Source organism: Neodiprion pinetum, chromosome 6, assembly GCF_021155775.2.
Source record: "Neodiprion pinetum isolate iyNeoPine1 chromosome 6, iyNeoPine1.2, whole genome shotgun sequence".
Taxonomy (NCBI): Eukaryota; Metazoa; Arthropoda; class Insecta; order Hymenoptera; family Diprionidae; genus Neodiprion; species Neodiprion pinetum.
The window spans coordinates 9,850,020-9,868,206 of record NC_060237.1 but is presented as its reverse complement, the minus strand read 5'-3'; the positions used below and the strand labels follow the sequence as shown (position 1 = coordinate 9,868,206).

At 34.2% G+C, this 18,187-nt stretch overlaps 3 protein-coding genes across 12 annotated transcripts; 1 reads left to right on the top strand and 2 right to left on the bottom strand.

The window, feature by feature from the left end:
• The first annotated feature begins 998 nt into the window (after window positions 1–998).
• Ndfip (Nedd4 family interacting protein) lies at window positions 999–12,644 on the top strand. 6 transcript variants are annotated; one of them, XM_046632624.2, is made up of 7 exons: window positions 1,002–1,242; window positions 1,484–1,680; window positions 1,822–1,986; window positions 2,815–2,964; window positions 3,027–3,168; window positions 3,481–3,666; window positions 3,877–12,644. In XM_046632624.2, the coding sequence occupies exons 2-7, from the start codon at window positions 1,654–1,656 to the stop codon at window positions 3,978–3,980; spliced, it is 774 nt and encodes a 257-aa protein (XP_046488580.1). In that variant the 5' UTR covers window positions 1,002–1,242; window positions 1,484–1,653; the 3' UTR covers window positions 3,981–12,644. The 6 variants fall into 6 exon arrangements, with proteins under 6 accessions (XP_046488583.1, XP_046488581.1, XP_046488580.1 ...); XM_046632623.2 differs by having other exon boundaries at window positions 1,380–1,680; XM_046632625.2 differs by having other exon boundaries at window positions 1,001–1,680; window positions 1,825–1,986.
• Window positions 4,276–10,190, bottom strand: pll (pelle-like serine/threonine-protein kinase pik-1). Of its 2 annotated transcripts, none has more exons than XM_046632614.2 (5): window positions 9,432–10,190; window positions 8,776–8,918; window positions 7,963–8,583; window positions 7,322–7,761; window positions 4,276–6,966 (listed from the first exon to the last, which is right to left on the bottom strand). In XM_046632614.2, the coding sequence occupies exons 2-5, from the start codon at window positions 8,885–8,887 to the stop codon at window positions 6,625–6,627; spliced, it is 1,515 nt and encodes a 504-aa protein (XP_046488570.1). In that variant the 5' UTR covers window positions 8,888–8,918; window positions 9,432–10,190; the 3' UTR covers window positions 4,276–6,624. The 2 variants fall into 2 exon arrangements, with proteins under 2 accessions (XP_046488570.1, XP_046488571.1); XM_046632615.1 differs by lacking the exon at window positions 9,432–10,190 and adding an exon at window positions 9,234–9,425.
• Window positions 10,389–18,180, bottom strand: Hmt-1 (ABC transporter ATP-binding protein/permease Hmt-1). 4 transcript variants are annotated; one of them, XM_046632608.2, is made up of 13 exons: window positions 18,028–18,176; window positions 17,532–17,690; window positions 15,202–15,610; window positions 14,715–14,914; window positions 14,144–14,306; window positions 13,222–13,433; window positions 12,857–13,003; window positions 12,546–12,769; window positions 12,075–12,355; window positions 11,817–11,917; window positions 11,387–11,730; window positions 11,036–11,193; window positions 10,389–10,918 (listed from the first exon to the last, which is right to left on the bottom strand). In XM_046632608.2, exons 3-13 carry the CDS (start codon window positions 15,508–15,510, stop codon window positions 10,526–10,528), a joined length of 2,532 nt encoding a protein of 843 aa, XP_046488564.1. In that variant the 5' UTR covers window positions 15,511–15,610; window positions 17,532–17,690; window positions 18,028–18,176; the 3' UTR covers window positions 10,389–10,525. The 4 variants fall into 4 exon arrangements, with proteins under 4 accessions (XP_046488564.1, XP_046488563.1, XP_046488565.1 ...); XM_046632607.1 differs by lacking the exon at window positions 17,532–17,690 and having other exon boundaries at window positions 18,028–18,180; XM_046632609.2 differs by lacking the exon at window positions 17,532–17,690 and having other exon boundaries at window positions 15,202–15,556; window positions 18,028–18,177.
• Window positions 18,181–18,187: the final 7 nt, after the last annotated feature.

Sequence of the window (18,187 nt, the reverse complement as noted above, 5' to 3'; positions counted from 1 at the left end):
TTGGAAGTTATTCTTTGTTTATGGCATGTTTATTTGTCCGGGTGGCTATAATAGTAAAAATTACTAATTCAAACATATTTTGCATATTGTTATAATGGTGTAAGAGGTCAAAATAATAAATACGGATTGATAAATGGAGGACAACTTCCGGCTGCGCTCATTTCTTATATTTTCCGTCGAGTCAGCCACTGGGCTTGTTCCGTTATAGCTCTGCTTTTCTTGTGATTGTGATTGGTCTAAAGTAAGCCGAAAGGTTACTCAGCAACAGTTGAATGGAGCTAGCTCGAACATGACTAAAAGGTACAATCCAACAGACCTATTGATCATATGGTGCGACTGAGAAAATTGCTAGTTATTTTTATTGTTTATAGTAAAAAATTATATGAAGGCAGATGATGCATTCGTAGTTATCACAGCTTTAAGTGCTAGTTGAACTTTGATTTAAATTTATCACTTTACGTATGTATGTATTAAAATCAACACTGTCGATAAGTTACCATTCGATCTTAATAGTATGCTACGAACACCGTTTCGGTAGGTATGATAGGACTAATCTGCTGCATTGGTAAGTACGAGAAGGTCAAGACCACAATTTCTTCATGGAAACTTCTCGAAATGAAGAAGCTAAACGACCTACTTGATTGACCAAAATTTGAAATCATTCGTTAAATGAGAATATATAAAGCAATCGCTGTAGCTAATTGAACAATATCTGCTAATTGACAGCGTTTAACCTTATCCATCGACGGTCGGTAACGATGTAAGCTAGTGAAAGTACAACCGGTAGCTGAGTGAAAATGAACAAACATTACGCGAATCATTTTCAAGAATGTTAAAGTAAATCAATGATCTAGTATGAAAAAACGTTCACCCACCAGTTCAATATTCATCTATTACACAAAAGTTTATTCCCCCAGTATTCTTTTTCTACATCTGCTCAAACTGACAATTATTTAAATATCGGCGGGTTCGGCTTCATGGGCGTTGACTGAAGAGGTGGCAGTCGAAACCTCGTTGCGTGTGACCGCATGTATTATTGTATGTGTACACCATTACGATCACTGTCAACTTTCGTTTGTCGTGGAATATTCCAGTATCGCGGGTTTAGAAATTGGCGTGAAATTTTGCTGTATACCGTCAATGGTGATTATACCAATCTTGGAGTAAACCCGCTGTCATTCAACGTAGTATCATAAGTGACAGTAACCAACTTTAAGAATATTTACAATTAGATTGATTCAGGTATGCATACGCAATGAATCATATGACACATTATACAATCTGAGTGGTAGCGAATTACCTAGCTCTCATCCTGGGAATGAAATTCTGTTATCACGCTAAACGAGTCATACGTGAAAAAAAACCACTATCCACCGTAGGCAAGTCCGTGCCTTGAGCCTAGACTCGTTCCTAGACTCGTTGTGAAAGCGCCGGCGTGGATTTAGCATTTTTGGACCAATTACCGGAGAAGCAATTTTTGCAGCTGTCAGCCATCGATTGTATGAAGTACTACTACTGTTACTACTACTACTACTACTGCTGCCGTTGCTGCCGTTGCGAACCCGAATAACATATCGTCTTGGCACGTTCGACGTTTCATTGAGCAATCGAGAAAATAAATTTGAAAACATCAGTGCGTGATTCCGCGCGGGGATGGATAACAACATTCATTACAACATGGTAAATTAAGTGGCGTTTTCGCATGTTGCTAATATTTCACTTCCACATCATATATGCACAGGATATTCACACTTTCTTCTTCATACGTAGCCGTTTAGACACTTCCATATTATTAAACCCAATTCAATATAATGTTTTCAGCAGCCGCAGGCCACAAATGACTCTTCTGCTGTTTCATCAGTCCCAAGCGAAGTACCTGCACTTACAGTAGCTCTACCAGCAATCCAAGTACACCCCCATAACAACAGTATTAATCGGACTAGTGTAGTGCCTGTAGGCCAAGCTGCACCTTCCACTCCAGTCATGGTAAATAATCATCATTTCTTTGCTTTTGTGTGGGAAAACAGTTTGTAGTGGTATTCTGCTGTTTGTGAAACTGCCGTCATTCGCGCTTCAAGTTTGACGACATGAGGATTCTTGCTCCCTGTGTTAAATGCCTTTAGTAATTTCATATTTACAGGGCATCTAATGACTGGAGAGCTGAAATGTATTGCAGTGTTGAATTCTATGGAATGTAAATTTCTTGTCATATCTTTTTTCAGGGTCAGTATAACGATTGTCTTATGGTAAATCATCTAAAACACATTGCTGTAATTTTTACGCCAATTTAATTGCTGAATGCTAGTTCTCAGTAGAACATATTTGAAATGATGACACGTAATATTAAGTCATGCTGCAAATTCGATAATTTCAGTAACAAGTGTGTATTGTAACATTTATTATACTGTGCTTAATGAAGTTAAATTGTACCGGATAGGCTGATAATGTGGTATTCCCACACATACATGCAGACAGATATCTCAATCCTGAGTAATACCAATGTTTTGCAACTTTGATATTACTTACATCCGGAAATGTTGAAAAACTAGGAATTTTTCCTTTATTGGAAACTCTTAGGGAATTTTATCGAAGTAACTGAAGTTATAACTTGTCTTTCTCTTGGACATGAAATATTAAATTTTATTGTTTCTATTTAGAATGAGTCTAGATCCATGCACACGTTGTAAGTGAAGCAGCAGAAATATATTTACTTTGTCCTATATATTGGCAAAAAAGCTTTCTCAGTTGGAATAGAAAAAATATTGGTTATTGTGATAATCTTGGGTACTGAATATTATAATATAAATCTTATAGATGAGCATTGACGAAATACCACCGCCAAAGCCAGATTTCTCTGCACCACCGCCATATGAAGTCGCCACCAAATTACCAAGCTATGAAGAAGTACAGCGGGAAAAGACTATGCAGGGTGAGACCACGCCACATCCTCGCCCACAAATAGTGGTTGGTTGAGTATATATTTCTTTGCCAGTTTCTTCAATTCTTCGATACGAAGTCAAAGTTAGTTTGGACAATTATTTCAGTCAGGGAGCATGAGACCACCACAACAACCACGGGTGTTTCTAGCTCTGGACACAGAAGCAGCAGAAGGTGACTCGGAAAGTGGTTTGCTTGGCACAGACTTTATGTTCTTCACAGCTTTCATGGGTAAGAAAATTATGCTTTGTCTGATCAGTGTTATTTTCACTAGTGACAACATTCTTCACAGCATGTTCGTATATTTCAATCATTGGATATTTCAGTTTAAGTCAATTTACCTTGTGATGATATTCAATTTTACCTTCTGAAATTTTTAGAATAAGTCAAGTTCACTTAACTATGAGGACAGTAACCCATATTGAAACTTGAGGTATCGAATATTGTGTTCTTTTCTTTCTAAATAATCACGTTTCTTACATATTTAAATATGCTTGATAAGGATTAAATCACTCAATTTTGGGTGAAACAATTTTCTTACAGTTGCATTCCTTTTCAACTGGATTGGATTCCTGTTGATGATGTGTTTTTGTCACACAATCGCTTCTCGGTATGGAGCATTGTCTGGATTCGGCCTGTCACTGGCGAAATGGACACTTATTGTTAAACATTCCACTGATTTAGCTTCACGTGAAAACTCATGGTTATGGTGGCTAATCATGGCATTCGGTATGTAACGTATTACTCATATTAATTATTAGATTAAACCGGCGCAAACAAAGCTTGTATTGGTACCTAACAGAAAAAAACAAATCTTTCATATTGAGAAACTGGGACTATTTTATGATTGTCACAGTGCTTACAAACAAAATCTTTGAGAAAATAAAACTTTGAGGTAAAAATTTCTTACTACCCTAATTGTTGTTGTTGATATTGCAGGAGTCTTAATCTGTGTACGTGCCATTATTCAATATCTGAATATTAAACGAGGATGGAGACTTTTGTCAGGCAGTGCTCAGGAGCGTTTACTATTTTTTTATTGATATTTCACACGTCTGCACCGCAGTTTACCTGATTTTTGGAGATTGTAATTGTATGAAAGAAAATCTACTCTCATAAAATTTTAGATTATCTAATCTACATCATGTGTAGATCGTTGAATGATTGTAAATGTAATAAATAGGAAAGTCAGTCTATAAAGATTATGCTACACTTCATCAGCGTTATAATGGAACAAAAAATAAACACGAAGACAAAAAACTGTGGCATCCGTTGGAATTGCAATAAGTGATTTTTAATTTTGAACCGAAAACAGGTAAATACATTTTTATTGCGCAAACAAAGTAAAAGATAGATTGATTTATAATTCAAAGTTAGAAATGAACGTAGTTTCTTGCGTTCTAATGTCATTCAAACATCAATAAAAATACCAACATATTGAGGCGCAGTACTATCTACAGTAATTATTCGAGTAACAAGTAACAATTGAGTTTCAATACATTATCAGATATGTGGCCCTTTGCTTTTGGTGCATTAACCCTGCCTAAAGTTGTGAGAAATTCACCTATTCATGTGTATAAATATTGAATTATAATTGTGAGTACGATATCTTTTATAGCGTTAATGTACGCTTTTAGATACTAATCCATGTACACAAAAATTGGAATGTGGATATCCTAAATTGCTTGTGCACACATGATAACTGATTTATATAAATATAAATATATTATACAAAATCCTTAGGCTTAAGCGAATGATATAATATATGTATTATATTATTACTATTATTATTAGTAATGTTAATGATGTATTGTGCAATGCGATATGTTATATTTTAGTTTGTTGAAAACGAATCTAATTGTTGTATACTTACAGCGTATACTTTGTCTAAGAAAAGCAGGCTACGCGCATACAATTGTATATTTTAAACAACCAACAAAGATGATTAGACATTTGGCTACTCCTGTGGTATATTATTATACATATATTATTATATAGCGTGTAAAATAGTTTAACTCATTCAATGTGTTTCCCTATGTATTACATGTATACGTGCAGGCTGAGCTTACTGTTAGTACATATCGTACTCTGCACCTTAGATTTCTACAAAAACGAGAAGCATAAACTAATTACAAATAGAAGAAAATACAAAATATAGTGCTAAATGATTATCTGTTTACACGTTCGGTTGTTTTTACAAATCAAAAATAGGTGGGCTTTAAGCTATTCAAATTTCACGTGTAACTACGTATTCATAAATAATAATTATTAATTATCGCATAAGATGTGAAAAGAGAAGAAACAGAAAGAATATTGTATGGATGTAAAAAATATATTATTTGTAGCGGGTCTTACGATGTATTTCAAAATGTTCACTGTATTGTGACCTTGGACGGGAGTTCTGTCCAGCTAACAGCGCTCATAGTAACGGTCAACACCGGATAATTATGCAGGATCTCATATAGGTCAATGTGACTTGATTGAAGATATATGCACTGTGAATGGACACAAGGTCACGGATGATCCCACTATCTGGCTCTGCAAGATTAAATAAGTACGGGTCCCTCTACTTGTCATGGCAACAGCTGAGTGTCAATGTATGTATAACACTGTTCCCATTACCTAGTTTGGATTATCGGATAAAATGAAATCGAGTCTTTCCTAGTATCAAAATTACATATTTGTTATTACCAAAGGTGTTCATCTATCCGGTGATTGGTGTATAAAAAATTCACTTGCGGTGACACTGTTACGATGAGCATTCGTGCATACGTGACAGTGTGGATAATTGAGATTGAAATTTTTGTACGTTGTTCCTCTTTACTTTTTGCTGTATATAATGAAAACACATTAACATAACTCGTATATTAAAACATTGTTAGAAAGTCAACTGAAAACAACAGGCAATATTGTGTATTCTAACAGAAATTCAACGTACTTTTACTGGCCTTTTTTTCCAGACTTTCAATAGTAACAAGCTACTTCTTTTTCAGCTTTTTATGAAATATTTTTAAAATCTTTTATTCGATATGGCAGTGAAGATTCAAATTAAATGTAATTACAGTGAAGTAGAATAGTAGTGTTAGTCGTTTTGCCAGTCCAGACCTGTATTTTCAACTTTTTTTGTGTAACGATATCAGCATGATGATTGTCCATAGTTCTTCAAGTATCGATGACATTTATATTTATAAAATCAAGATATTTATCAGTACCAGAATTTAGTTTGTCATGAAACTGTGCAGTTTTTCCTGAGTATTTTTATTTTAGTTGAATTAATACATACATCTTGAAACAAAATCATACACAATCGGTGTTACAATACGCTTATTTGAAATTTACCTTGTCGATCTAGTTAAGTTCACTGTGAATTCTCGTGAGTTTTATATTTTATTCTTCTTAACCTAGGAACGTTAGCAACTTGATAGCAAAACATATTGGTATATTTAGTTACATCTTGACAGTCTCGTCGGAATTCTGGTTAAAAAATTTGACGTGCCTTGCTAATTTGTTGCCCGTATATAAAGTTCTCATAGTAAGAGACACTTTTAAATCGTCAGTCACGTTTGTTATTGTTGGTTATTACTTTCAAACTCTAGCATACAGGAAAAAATCCTATTCTGCGTTATCAACAGCTTTCGTAGCGTCAGTAAATGAAATACAGGACTCGTTTTCGTGCTTTGGGAAACATTATAATCTTTCAAGCTTGCGGTGAACATCAACCATTTGCGGCCGATCTTTAGGCAATGTGTTTGCGCACCATTTTCCTAAAACTATTAGATTATCGAAAACTTTATCTTTTTCTGTACCAGCGGTACTGTCTTTCAATAGAGGTATGTCCTTTTCTTCGAAACTGTCCACATAAGCTTTTAGGAATTTATGTTCTGGTCTTGCGTTACTGTATGCTCCTAATCCAGTAGCTAATTCTAGTAATACAATACCATAGCTATAAGTATCAACTTTTGTTGACAAATTCCTATCGCGCAAAAATTCGTCAGGCAAATATGGTCTGGTTCCTTGCACTCGGCTTACCTGTAAAACAATGACAATTGTATATTAGTGAATTGGTTAAACTTAGTCGAACAAATGGGGGCAATTCTTTGTAATACTTTATTTTATCATATCTGTGTTCAATTATGTATTTAGTGGGCTGGATTTTTACAAAGTAGAGTTTATTATTTCGAAATGTCTATTTACATCAGGTAAATGATCGAACCAAGCACAAGTATCAAACTCACTCTGGTGTACATATATATATAGGCAGTACAAGAATACAGGTTTTGACAAAAAAAAAAAAATGTCACCCCAAGACCTTTTTCACTATTTTACTTGAGCTTAACGACGATTGTATCGCTATGATTACACATCTATCCAACTAAAAATTTACCTTCATGTAATCCTGTTCAGGTCCATCTCTAGCTAATCCAAAATCACCAATTTTGGGCTCAAAATTTTTATCTAACAGAATGTTGGCACTTTTTATGTCTCCATGGATGAGTGGCTTGTGGCCAATAGTATGCAGGTATTGTAAGCCTCCAGCTGTACCCGTGGCTATATTATGTCGTTGCAACCAATTTAGGGGTTGGGATCCTTGTCTCAAGGAAAGTTTATCTTCTAATGATCCATTTGGCATGAGTTGATATACTAGGCATGGGGCTTCTCCGCCTATGCTGTGACCATACAGTGGCAGGATATTGTCATGTCTCCGGGCATACAAAATTTTCAATTCTCTTAAAGACTGTTCTACCTGGATCAAGTAGCTTTCCTTCGAATCAGAACCTCGTTGTTCTATTTTTTTAATGGCTACTGGGGTGCCTTTCCATATACCTAGATTTGAGAAGTGTTAAAGTCAGTACCAGTTGACAAATTAGTTACATGATTTATTTTTAAAACTTTTTTGTAAGTTGATTTGAATCCTATGTATACGAATTTATTTTCTAGTAAAATTTTCAACTGTCCAGAGATCATTCACCTAAGAATTATGTGTTTTGAATTGAATTATGTATGCATAACACGGTACACACTGACCTTTAAAAACTGTTCCAAAACCTCCTCTTCCCAGTATGTTGTGTTTGCTCCAATTATGCGTAGCTTTTGCTAATTCATCATAAGATGGTTGAGGTAGGTCGGTATCAATAAGTGATATCTTCAATTGATTATTATTTTTAGAACCATCCACTACAGGTCTTGGAACTGGAGCAAGATTTTGATTTACACCAGTTGGTACAAGCATATTATCCGAATTGCTTGGATCTAGATCATTCGGCAGTGGGAACTTGTCTAACATTTTTGCCACTCTTTCGTACATTGTTTGATAAATACAAAGCTTCTGCACATCGCTTGAAGCTGGTTGAATGTGATTGAAATTGTTAGTTCCTATTTTCAGATCTTTTGAATGTTCGTCAGCTACATGGCAATTCAATAATTGTGCTGAAGGCCTTTTCCGGTTGGTGATAAGCTTGCTGTACTTGGGATTGACGAAATTTTTCAGAAGTAGCATTGCCTGATGGTGTTGCATCTTATATAATAAAAGGAACAGTTCCTGTACTGTATGATTGAAAGTAGACCACATTTTCAAAAGCTTATCTGTCGGATTTTCGTTCTTTCTTAAACATTGAACAGTAGATACATCAAATTTCATCCATTTACCTAAAGAAAGACGAATATTGTTTTTCACTATTCACTCTAACTTATAGTACGACATGGTATCAAGTTCAGCCGTTCGGTTCTATCTTAAATCGAGTCTAAATTTATTGATACGCTGCTTCCGACTGTTAATAAAAAATTAGCCAAACCTGACTTGGTCCTGATTTATAGCAAATTTATGGGTAAAAACGTTACCTGCTAGCTCTTCCCATTCATTGTTCTGATTGAGAGTTCTGCATAATTCTTCTCTTTCAAGCCAAGGCAAATCATCGATATAAAGATTAGTCTGTCCATGCTGCACAGCCATTTCAGGATAGTCGATGACAAAGCCAAAAGCACTAGATCATGATGAAAATTACATTGAATTAAAATGTGAGGGATTGTATTTGGATTGAGAAACTATCCATCTTTGTAACAAGTTGCCAGTGGGCAATTATTGGAATTTGGAGGCCTTATGTGCTGTTAATGCCATGAGCAATATCTGGTGCCAGTTTCTATTGTTTACAAACAATAACATGGCAAGTGAAACAAGATAAAAGATGGTTGTGTTGGGTTAGTTGCGTTGATTACGTAGGCGAACATGACGATGAACTGCGAAGAATCTCAACAAAGTGTCACAAGAATCAAATAAAAGTGTTTTGCGAGTTAATTACCCTAGAAATAGTCAGATAGGTTAGAAGTTCGCGCGACAGACTGGATTTCGTTATATGGTTAAATGTTTGAAAATAAATTTAATTTTACATTGCGTGTTTAAATTTTACTAATATCTGATATTATATCTTGCATACTAATCTAATAGAATTAACGAAATAATCCTGGTTTACTCTCACGTCAAAACATATTTTTTTTACCTTCCAATTACACACTAGACGTTGACTGAAGACAGTTAGTTGTGACGTCACGCGTAACAGGTTGCTATACAAATGTCGAACGTCTTCAGTCTCCAAAAACCCCGACCTTTGCGACTAGCAAGTCGCAGCCTGATTGGCTGGTTTCCAGGCAAGCGGGGATGATGAAGTCACTGGTTCTTTCCCATAATTTCCACAGTGCTATTTTTAGACTTGAGGAAATAGACGACCGCGTGAAAAACTGCACCCTGCAGAGATCATCCGACCGGTAACTACGCTGTGCATGCATGCATAAGTATTAGAGTTCAGTGAAAATCTATCAACTGTACAGACGACTGTGTGACGAAAGAAACCGAAAACAATGCATTTAAAACAGAAGTCAGTTTTTTTTAATGACTTACATAAATATTCCAAACTTGGATCATGTTAAGATTGTCGTGAAATCGCTGCTTACATATTGTCAGTTTGCTTGGCAACTTCATAAAAATCTATTCAAACCAAGGCTTGTATGTATCAAAGCTGAAGAATAAGGGGAGATCATCTAGTGATCTGTAGAACATATTTCATCACAAAATCACCATTTAACTTTGAATTCAAATCAGTTCTGAAAGGCTTTTTAAGAAATGAATATCACGAACAAATATCACTTTCCTCTAATAGGATTTAACTAACTTAAGAGCACATTAGAAACAGATTTTGGAAAGTGGAAGATAAAAATCGTAGTTTGTTGTGCTACCGGAAGCCATAAGTATTCCTTTTCGTCATCGATTCTTATTCAATCTGCCAAATAAAAGTTCTCTAACAAAAGATCTACACGTGGATAATTTTTTGACACAAAATTTTAACCCGAACAAAACTTTTGTCGTTAACGGGAAATATTGTACGAACATATGTAGACAAATGTTTTATGTATATCTCAAGGTGACAGAAAATACAATCTACAAATGAGAAATCAGAAAGTGTTTCTTGAGTATACTATATTAAGCTCTAAGATAAATACGTATACATAGGCATGACATAATTATCTACTTGTACAAATATACACATAGTACATGTACATGCGTACAAGTTATGTCATCAATTTTGATCTATTGGATCTAGGATGCCTTTTTATCATCGTCATCTATATCACCATTTTCTACAGCAACTTCACCGTTTTGATTGTTTTGTAGTTGCGCTTGCCACATGTTGTGATACACTGCGCCGTACGAAATTAATTCGTTATGTTTACCCCTTTCAATGATTTCCCCATCTTTCAAAACTAAAATTTCGTCTGCATGAATTATAGTTGATAATCTATGAGCAATTATAATGGTTGTACGATTTGCACAGACGCGATTTAATGCTGCTTGAATTGTACGCTCTGTCTGTGTGTCCAAAGCACTGGTAGCTTCATCGAGGAGAACAATCGTAGGTGATTTTAAAATTGTTCGAGCAATTGCAACACGTTGTTTTTCACCGCCACTCAATCGCAATCCTCTCTCGCCAACCTGTGTCGAAATAAAAAATACCCATTGGTCTTACAGCAAAGCCTGAGATTTTTAACGAATATTTTAAGGAAAATTTTTTAGATAGCAAAACATTCTACAGAAATTTTGTAAGCAAACCATTGTTTCGTATGCGTCAGGGAAACTTAGAATTCTTTCATGAATATCTGCATTCTTAGCTGCTGCAATGACATCAGCTTCTGGTGCTTCAATTTTTCCATACTGAATGTTATACTTGATAGTGTTATTGAACAATACAGTGTCCTGCGGCACAACACCTAAATAGAAAAATACGCCAATCAGATTACAGACCCAAAATCTTATAATGATGAATAATAGATAGAAAATCTTATAATCAATGTATTACAATAATTGTATTAACATAAGTACAATTTTGGAAATTTGTAATGTCACGACAATTCCATGAAGGTTTGTAATTCAAATGTCGTCTGAATTGTCTGAAATAGTTACCTATGGCACTTCTCAATGTATCTTGTCGAACAGTTTTGACATTTTGTCCATCGACTATAACAGCTCCTTGTTCTACATCATAGAATCTGAACAGTAATCGCATAATTGTTGATTTTCCTGCTCCAGATGGTCCAACGAATGCTATGGTTTTACCAGGTGGAGCTACAAAGCTTATATTTCGTAGAACAACTCTTTCAGGTGTATATCCGAATGACACGTTTGAAAATTCCACTCCGCCTCGCTTAATAACCAAAGGTCCAGCACCGGGCGCATCAATGATCTCTTGTTCTTCTCTCAGAAGTTCAAACATATTTTCCATGTCTACAAAGTTCTTTTGAATTGCTCTGCAATTAAAATATTTGAATCAGTTCACCAATTTCAACAGCTATATTCAGTGATCCTAAAATTTTTTTCGTATTCAAAATCTTACCGATAGTAGGTACCGAACCAATTCAAAGGAACATACAATTGTATAATGTAACTAGCAAAGAGCACGTAATCACCAATAGTCAATCCGTCATTAGTAACAACCTATAATAAATCGAGCGTGGATAAATATAGCTAGAAACTTTGGTAAATAATAGTGACCCATTAATAAGATTAATAATATTAATAAGTGAAAAAGTTTAATAACAGGTAATTTGAGTAAGATACAAATTCGTATTTGGAGAGAAGTGAAAACAATTACCATGTGCAAACAGAGTAAGGAACCTGCGAGTAAGCCACCGCAGATAATAACGTTCTGCATTGTGTTCAAAATGTTTAAAGTTATCATGGACTTCCATTCTTCAGTTTGAAATTTCAAGATAGCTTCTCTGTAGCTCTTTACTTCGTAAGATTCTGCACCATAATATTTGACAGTTTCAAAATTCAACAAACTGTCGACACTGCGCGCCTTCTGAGCATTATCAGCAAGGTTCATTCGACGTTGAAACTTTGTTCGCCATTCCGTCACACCAATGGTTGCAGCTGAAATTTTTATGAATGTCATTAATAGTTGTAACTTGTTATGTAGCTTCGATTGCCACAGCAGAATATTTACATAGGTGTCTTGTGACAGAAATCTAGGAAACTACTTATGAAGGGATTAATATGATAATCCAGAAAATCTGAAGTGAAACGTGAATCGAAAGGTATGCGGAACTGACTGTTAACTTACCAATATATAACGTCATAGTTACAAAAACAATTATACCGAACCACTTATTAAATGTGCTTATGAAAAATACAATAGCTATTACAATATCAACAATAGTCGGTACAATTGAAAAAAGAATGTAGTTCAATAGGTTGTTAATAGAATCTGTTCCACGATCCATAATTCTTAAAACTTCTCCAGTTTTTCTACCCAGATGCCAACGTAAGCTCAAGCTGTGCAAATGTCTGTAATCGGAAATTATGTGTTCAATAAAAGTATGCAGTTTATTCAAACGAGTTATAGAAAAATTATATTAAAAAAATCAAGGTTACCTGAATAATTCGACCTCAACTTCACGGGTCGTATACTGTTGAATTTGGATCCATAAAAATGATCTGAGATTATTCAACAAACCCATGCCTCCAGTACCACCGCCTTGTAAGAACTTGAATCCAACATATATGAGTACCAAATCCCATCTAAAAATGAATGAAAATTTTTGATACTATATATAATTTGTGACTGAAGCCTTTTCGAAGTATGGAAATAGATGTACCTGATTTAAAGAGACATTAGCTACATTCACGTAATTATTCACATAACAATTGACCGGTACTTTTCATCAGTTTCCATTTTTATACGGCTTGTTGGCGAACGAGAAAATCAATACCGCATAAGATTGCTCTAGAACACTGACCTGAATGTAACTGGTTCTTCTGCAACACTGTCTACAATTTTTTTGTTGTATATTGGAACATACAAGTTGACCACTCGACCAGAGGCAAGCAAAATAAAACAAAACAACACCCTGAATTGTAGAAGAATATCTGTTTTTGGCCACAGAAACGGAGCAAGTGTTTTGATCTTGTGCCATGCATTTTTCCATGTCGACGAGTTGTCATCTAAGCGCTGCAAAGGTACGTCAATTTTATGGATGTTCGTGACAAGAGGGACAATAAGTTGATAGAAACATTGCTGCTATTTGCTATATAATTTGATATACAACATGTATTATTTTCAGTGATTACACACTTAATGCTAAACTTGGTGCCATAAGTATTAATTTTTTTTTGTCATAAAAATCAACAAGTTTCAATAATGGAATTCTTGCTGAGATAAAACAAGTGGTATGGTCAATTTTTCTGCAAATTAGATATTTCATATCTTTGGCGTGTGCTACAGATCTGGCAATATGTTTAGTATAAATTGAACTGTATGTTGCTTCTATAAAAGGTTTGCTAAGACTACAGAACAAATCATCCGACAAGAATAACGTTTATTATAATATAATAAATATACGGTTAATATAATTGTAAATCTGTGAAATGTGATTACAGAGGTGGATATGAGATATACTGACGTATTAGAAATATGTTATAAAAAATGAATATCTGACATTACTGGCATGTCACACTAATACTTCAGATTTAGATTTTTCTTTGAAAACAATGTTCAACGATAGATACAGCACAAGAAAAAAAGCATATCTTGTTACATTTTAATCTTTTCACACACAGTATGAGAGTTAAGAACATCTAATCCACCATCTTTTACAAAGCTATTGATAGTGACAATAATACTTGCTGATGACAAAGATCTTGCATATTTGAACAACTTACATTTTGGCGGAATCTTGGTCGTACATTTGCATTGTCATTGATTGTGCGATAATCATTTTGAACCATATCAGTTATTCCTGGAGCTTTCAGTCCCAATGCAAAAATTACCAAGCTAGTGACGTACCGTAATACAAATAGAGACATTTCTATTTGGTCAGTCAACCTGCAAATAAAATGATGTGATCACACCTTGGTACACATTAATGTGTCGATTTATGTATATTTTTCATTGTAATTATATTGCCAATAACCCTTGATATTATATTTTTCTAAAACACCAACTAACGATAAGATGTGTTTAATGAAATTTCGTGATAAAATAAACTGTGTAACATTAGATTCATCATTTTTCTATATCTATAGTAATTAAAAAGATATCAGTGTTTTCATTCAAACACCTCACTCTGTACGAACTGACTAATAAAAAAAGTACATGGCATTATCCCAATAATATTTTAGAATAATGCAACGAATAAACAAAACCAAAGATGCAAGATAAATCCAATGACATTATGGGACAACAAATTAAAGTAGAACTTTGACATGTTCAGCAGCATGTACGAATACTTACGAATTCAAGTGGAACCACCATTCCAGCCTACCAATATTTATGAAGACTAAGTTCTCCGATACAAAAGCTAGAGTCCAGAATCCTAGTAGTACCAATCCATGACCTCGAGTTGGAACACTGGGTAATAATTTGTAGCGCTCCACTCTCAGGATATGAACTGAATATGGATAAATTACGACGGTCAGAACTGTGGATAATATCTGAAACATGTATGGCAGTCGAATTTAACAAGTATCCACATTACAAACTAAAGATTGAAATTTCAAATACTGAATGTACTGCTTATCTACATAACGGTACAAATTAATTTACTTTATTTTTTTGAACACTAAACTGGCACCGATCTCTGGCATTTTAGATTTTTCATGAATTTGTTACGGATTAATATAAAAAATCAGTAAAATCGTTAATGAATTGGTATTGGAGCGATAAAATGATTTGTCCATCATTATTGTGGTAATATTAAATTCAACCATATTATACGTACCATGTATCCATATATTGTTTTATCATCCAATACAGTGGCTTGAAGTATTATTCTAACCACGCTGAGAAACGGTAAGAAGTATAAGGCAAATTTCTGAACATTGTACAATGTACTTTTTCCCAGTAAATTTTCGTTTATTTCTGTCGAATATTTTTTGTACATCCATAATTGAATTGTCCCAAATATCATGAGATACGAAGATATGAAACAGGTGCTGACAGTGTCCATGAAACATTTTGAAGTGCCATGATTTACCCAAATTTCATTGAGGGTAATGTTTGGTGGGCAAAAGGTCATTGTTGCATTCATGATTATATGGAATGTCTTATTTCAGATGATCCAATGCTGTATTTTGCTGTAAATTTTATTCAAATACCAGTGATAACAGTGTGCCTCATTTTGGTGCCATCTGAAAGTTAGAGGAAAAAGTCATAAAAAGAGTACAATTTCGAAAATTTTCAGGTCAATTGAAAAATTAACGACGGAGCCAGAAATCGAACCTGGTATCTAGAGATGCTTTACCGGAGACTTACTCCACTAGACCACCGAGCCGCCCTGACTATACTGTCATTAATTTGTCTCATCACCTGTATTCGAAATTGTTTTTGTTTTCGTGTGCCTTGAATATATACATATTTGAAATTCGTCGCGAGAGGCACATTTCAAACCGGTGTGTGTGATTTGTTGACATGTGCACATTAGACCTCTGTATGTGGCTATTAATGTGCGTATATCATCGTACATTACATTATTTTTGCCAATTTAGATATAGACACATTGATAGCCACATACAGATGTCTAATGTGCACATGTCAACAAGTCATACACACAAGTCTGAAATGTGCCTCTCGCGACGAATTTCAAATATGTAAGGAAAAAGTCATACTTATAAGAAAAAAATCTCAATTTATTTTGCGTAATTTGGGAACAGAGGTCAGAGTTATCAGTTTATTGATTTGCGATTCTGGATGTTCTTCACTGGAAGTTAGTGAATTGTATTATAATTTTGTAAGCCAACTCCAAGTACAAACTGGTAGGGGTAATAAGATAGAAAGATCAAAAAATCGAAGGACCACAAAATCGAATTTCCAAAGAAATGAAAACTTAATTCATAGAATTTTAAAATGTTGAATTTCAAAGTATAGTAAAGCAAAAGAACAGAAAGGTTAGAATATAGAATATCAAACTGCAGAATCGTCAGAATTCCTCACGATGATATAGACTTGTATGCAGATTCTCGATTTTGCTGATCTATGTTTCAACTTTTATATATTTTCTCTTTCTGTATTTCGATTTTCTATATTTTTAATTTTCTTTACTTTGACTTTCCGGGTTTTTAAATTCGGTGACAAAGATTTTTGAGTCTATGAGAATTAAATTTTTTGTTATTTCTATTAATCGGCTTAAAGATGCTACAATGAAATATTATAATTGCATATAAACGAGGGTGTACAAATAAAATATATTCGACATAAGAAATAGTTTCAAGTTCAAAACTGGTAACAACTTATCAGCCGTTAGTCATATTTTTTTTAGTGATATACTTTACTTAATTTATCAAGGAACTCTTTTTTTTATCCCAAGTAAAAACTATTTTTTGCCAACTACCAAATATTTGTTTGCACATACTTTGAAATTTAAAGATCAAATTTGTCCATATCATTTATGCTACAACAAGTAATTTCATATGATAAGTGATATTACAAATTATGCTATGCCAAATGTCTCCATTTTATCTATATTATCTAATTTGTATGAATTTGAAGACTGTGTGTGATCTGTTTCAAATATAAGTACGGACCTGATAATTTGAAAGATTAAACTTGACTGTAAAATAATACATTGGTAGGCATGATGATTAAGTATTGAAAAGTATTGAAGTTTTCTATAATGAGTTGTTATATCTCTTTATCGTCAGTCATAATAGGATCAGACTGTCAGATAACAGATTGGTCAAATGCTGAATTTGATTCTGATATTTCTAAAATAATTAATTTACAAAGTAGAATTCAAATATATCTATGTGAGCGATGAATATTGTACATTATCGATAGTATATATTGATTTATCAAATCTTAGAAAATATTGAAAAATATTTATGTCATGTAATTCGGGTATTGTGTCATATCGAATTGAGATAAATACAAATCAAAGTATGAATATTTATTTACTGCCTGACCCTTGCTCCGTTCAATTAGATATATCCAACGGATCGTATCATTTCATTTAATTCTGTCGGTGTTTGCATACATTCTATAACAAAACCCAGAATAATTCGCTTCGTAATGTACTTTCAAACAATCGATAGATATAAGATTAGCGTATCATACTTTACAAGGTAATTATTTTCAAAATAGAAGCAGTCAATAACGTTCTCGGAGGGACGACAAGGTGATAATAATCCACATAGTTTAAGTTAAGCTTTAATCGAAGAGTTGCACATGTAGCACAATCACTGACCACCGATTACGCAACAAGTCAAGACGGGTCTGAAGCGGGCAGCGAATTCAATTGCAGCGATCATGTTAAAAAGAAGATTCAATTATTTTTATTAGGTACAGGTGTAATGACATGTTTCCTTTTAATATACTTGTCCATGCATACCAAATATGCGCAAATTCTTAAATATTAACACACCAGTCATGCATGAATACAGCAAGTGTTAATGCTATGCACTTCAGGTGCATGAACCACTCTTTTTCAAAGTTTGTTCAATTTCGCTCTTTGTACATTTATTCACTCATTTTCTTCGCCAACAATTTCTAATAAGACGTTATTTCGGTAGTGCGTAATTGTAAAAATAAAAATACAATGTTGGAAGTTTACCTTTTCACGCACTCATTCACGACACTTCAAATCAACTGTGATCATAGCCTCGCAGTTCGCTCTGAAGCACATTCGAATTGTCATCTTCCTAGCGATCGCACGTAGGCATGTGTCTGTGATAATTCACACACGTATCGGTCAAGTCAAGATACGCTTCATG

Excerpts from the sequence above, each read along its gene's own strand:
- Ndfip (XM_046632624.2), top strand. The coding sequence starts at position 1,654 with ATGGATAACAACATTCATTACAACATG. Across the intron at positions 2,965-3,026 it reads ATCCTCGCCCACAAATAGTG|TTTGGACAATTATTTCAGTC; the intron begins GTTGGTTGAGTA and ends AGTCAAAGTTAG. Across the intron at positions 3,169-3,480 it reads GTTCTTCACAGCTTTCATGG|TTGCATTCCTTTTCAACTGG; the intron begins GTAAGAAAATTA and ends ATTTTCTTACAG.
- pll (XM_046632614.2), bottom strand. The coding sequence starts at position 8,887 with ATGGCTGTGCAGCATGGACAGACTAATCTTTATATCGATGATTTGCCT. Across the intron at positions 7,762-7,962 it reads TTTTGGAACAGTTTTTAAAG|GTATATGGAAAGGCACCCCA; the intron begins GTCAGTGTGTAC and ends TCTCAAATCTAG. Across the intron at positions 6,967-7,321 it reads CTGAACAGGATTACATGAAG|GTAAGCCGAGTGCAAGGAAC; the intron begins GTAAATTTTTAG and ends ATTGTTTTACAG.
- Hmt-1 (XM_046632607.1), bottom strand. The coding sequence starts at position 15,510 with ATGAATGCAACAATGACCTTTTGCCCACCAAACATTACCCTCAATGAA. Across the intron at positions 13,004-13,221 it reads GAAGAACCAGTTACATTCAG|ATGGGATTTGGTACTCATAT; the intron begins GTCAGTGTTCTA and ends ATTCATTTTTAG. Across the intron at positions 10,919-11,035 it reads CTGACGCATACGAAACAATG|GTTGGCGAGAGAGGATTGCG; the intron begins GTTTGCTTACAA and ends ATTTCGACACAG.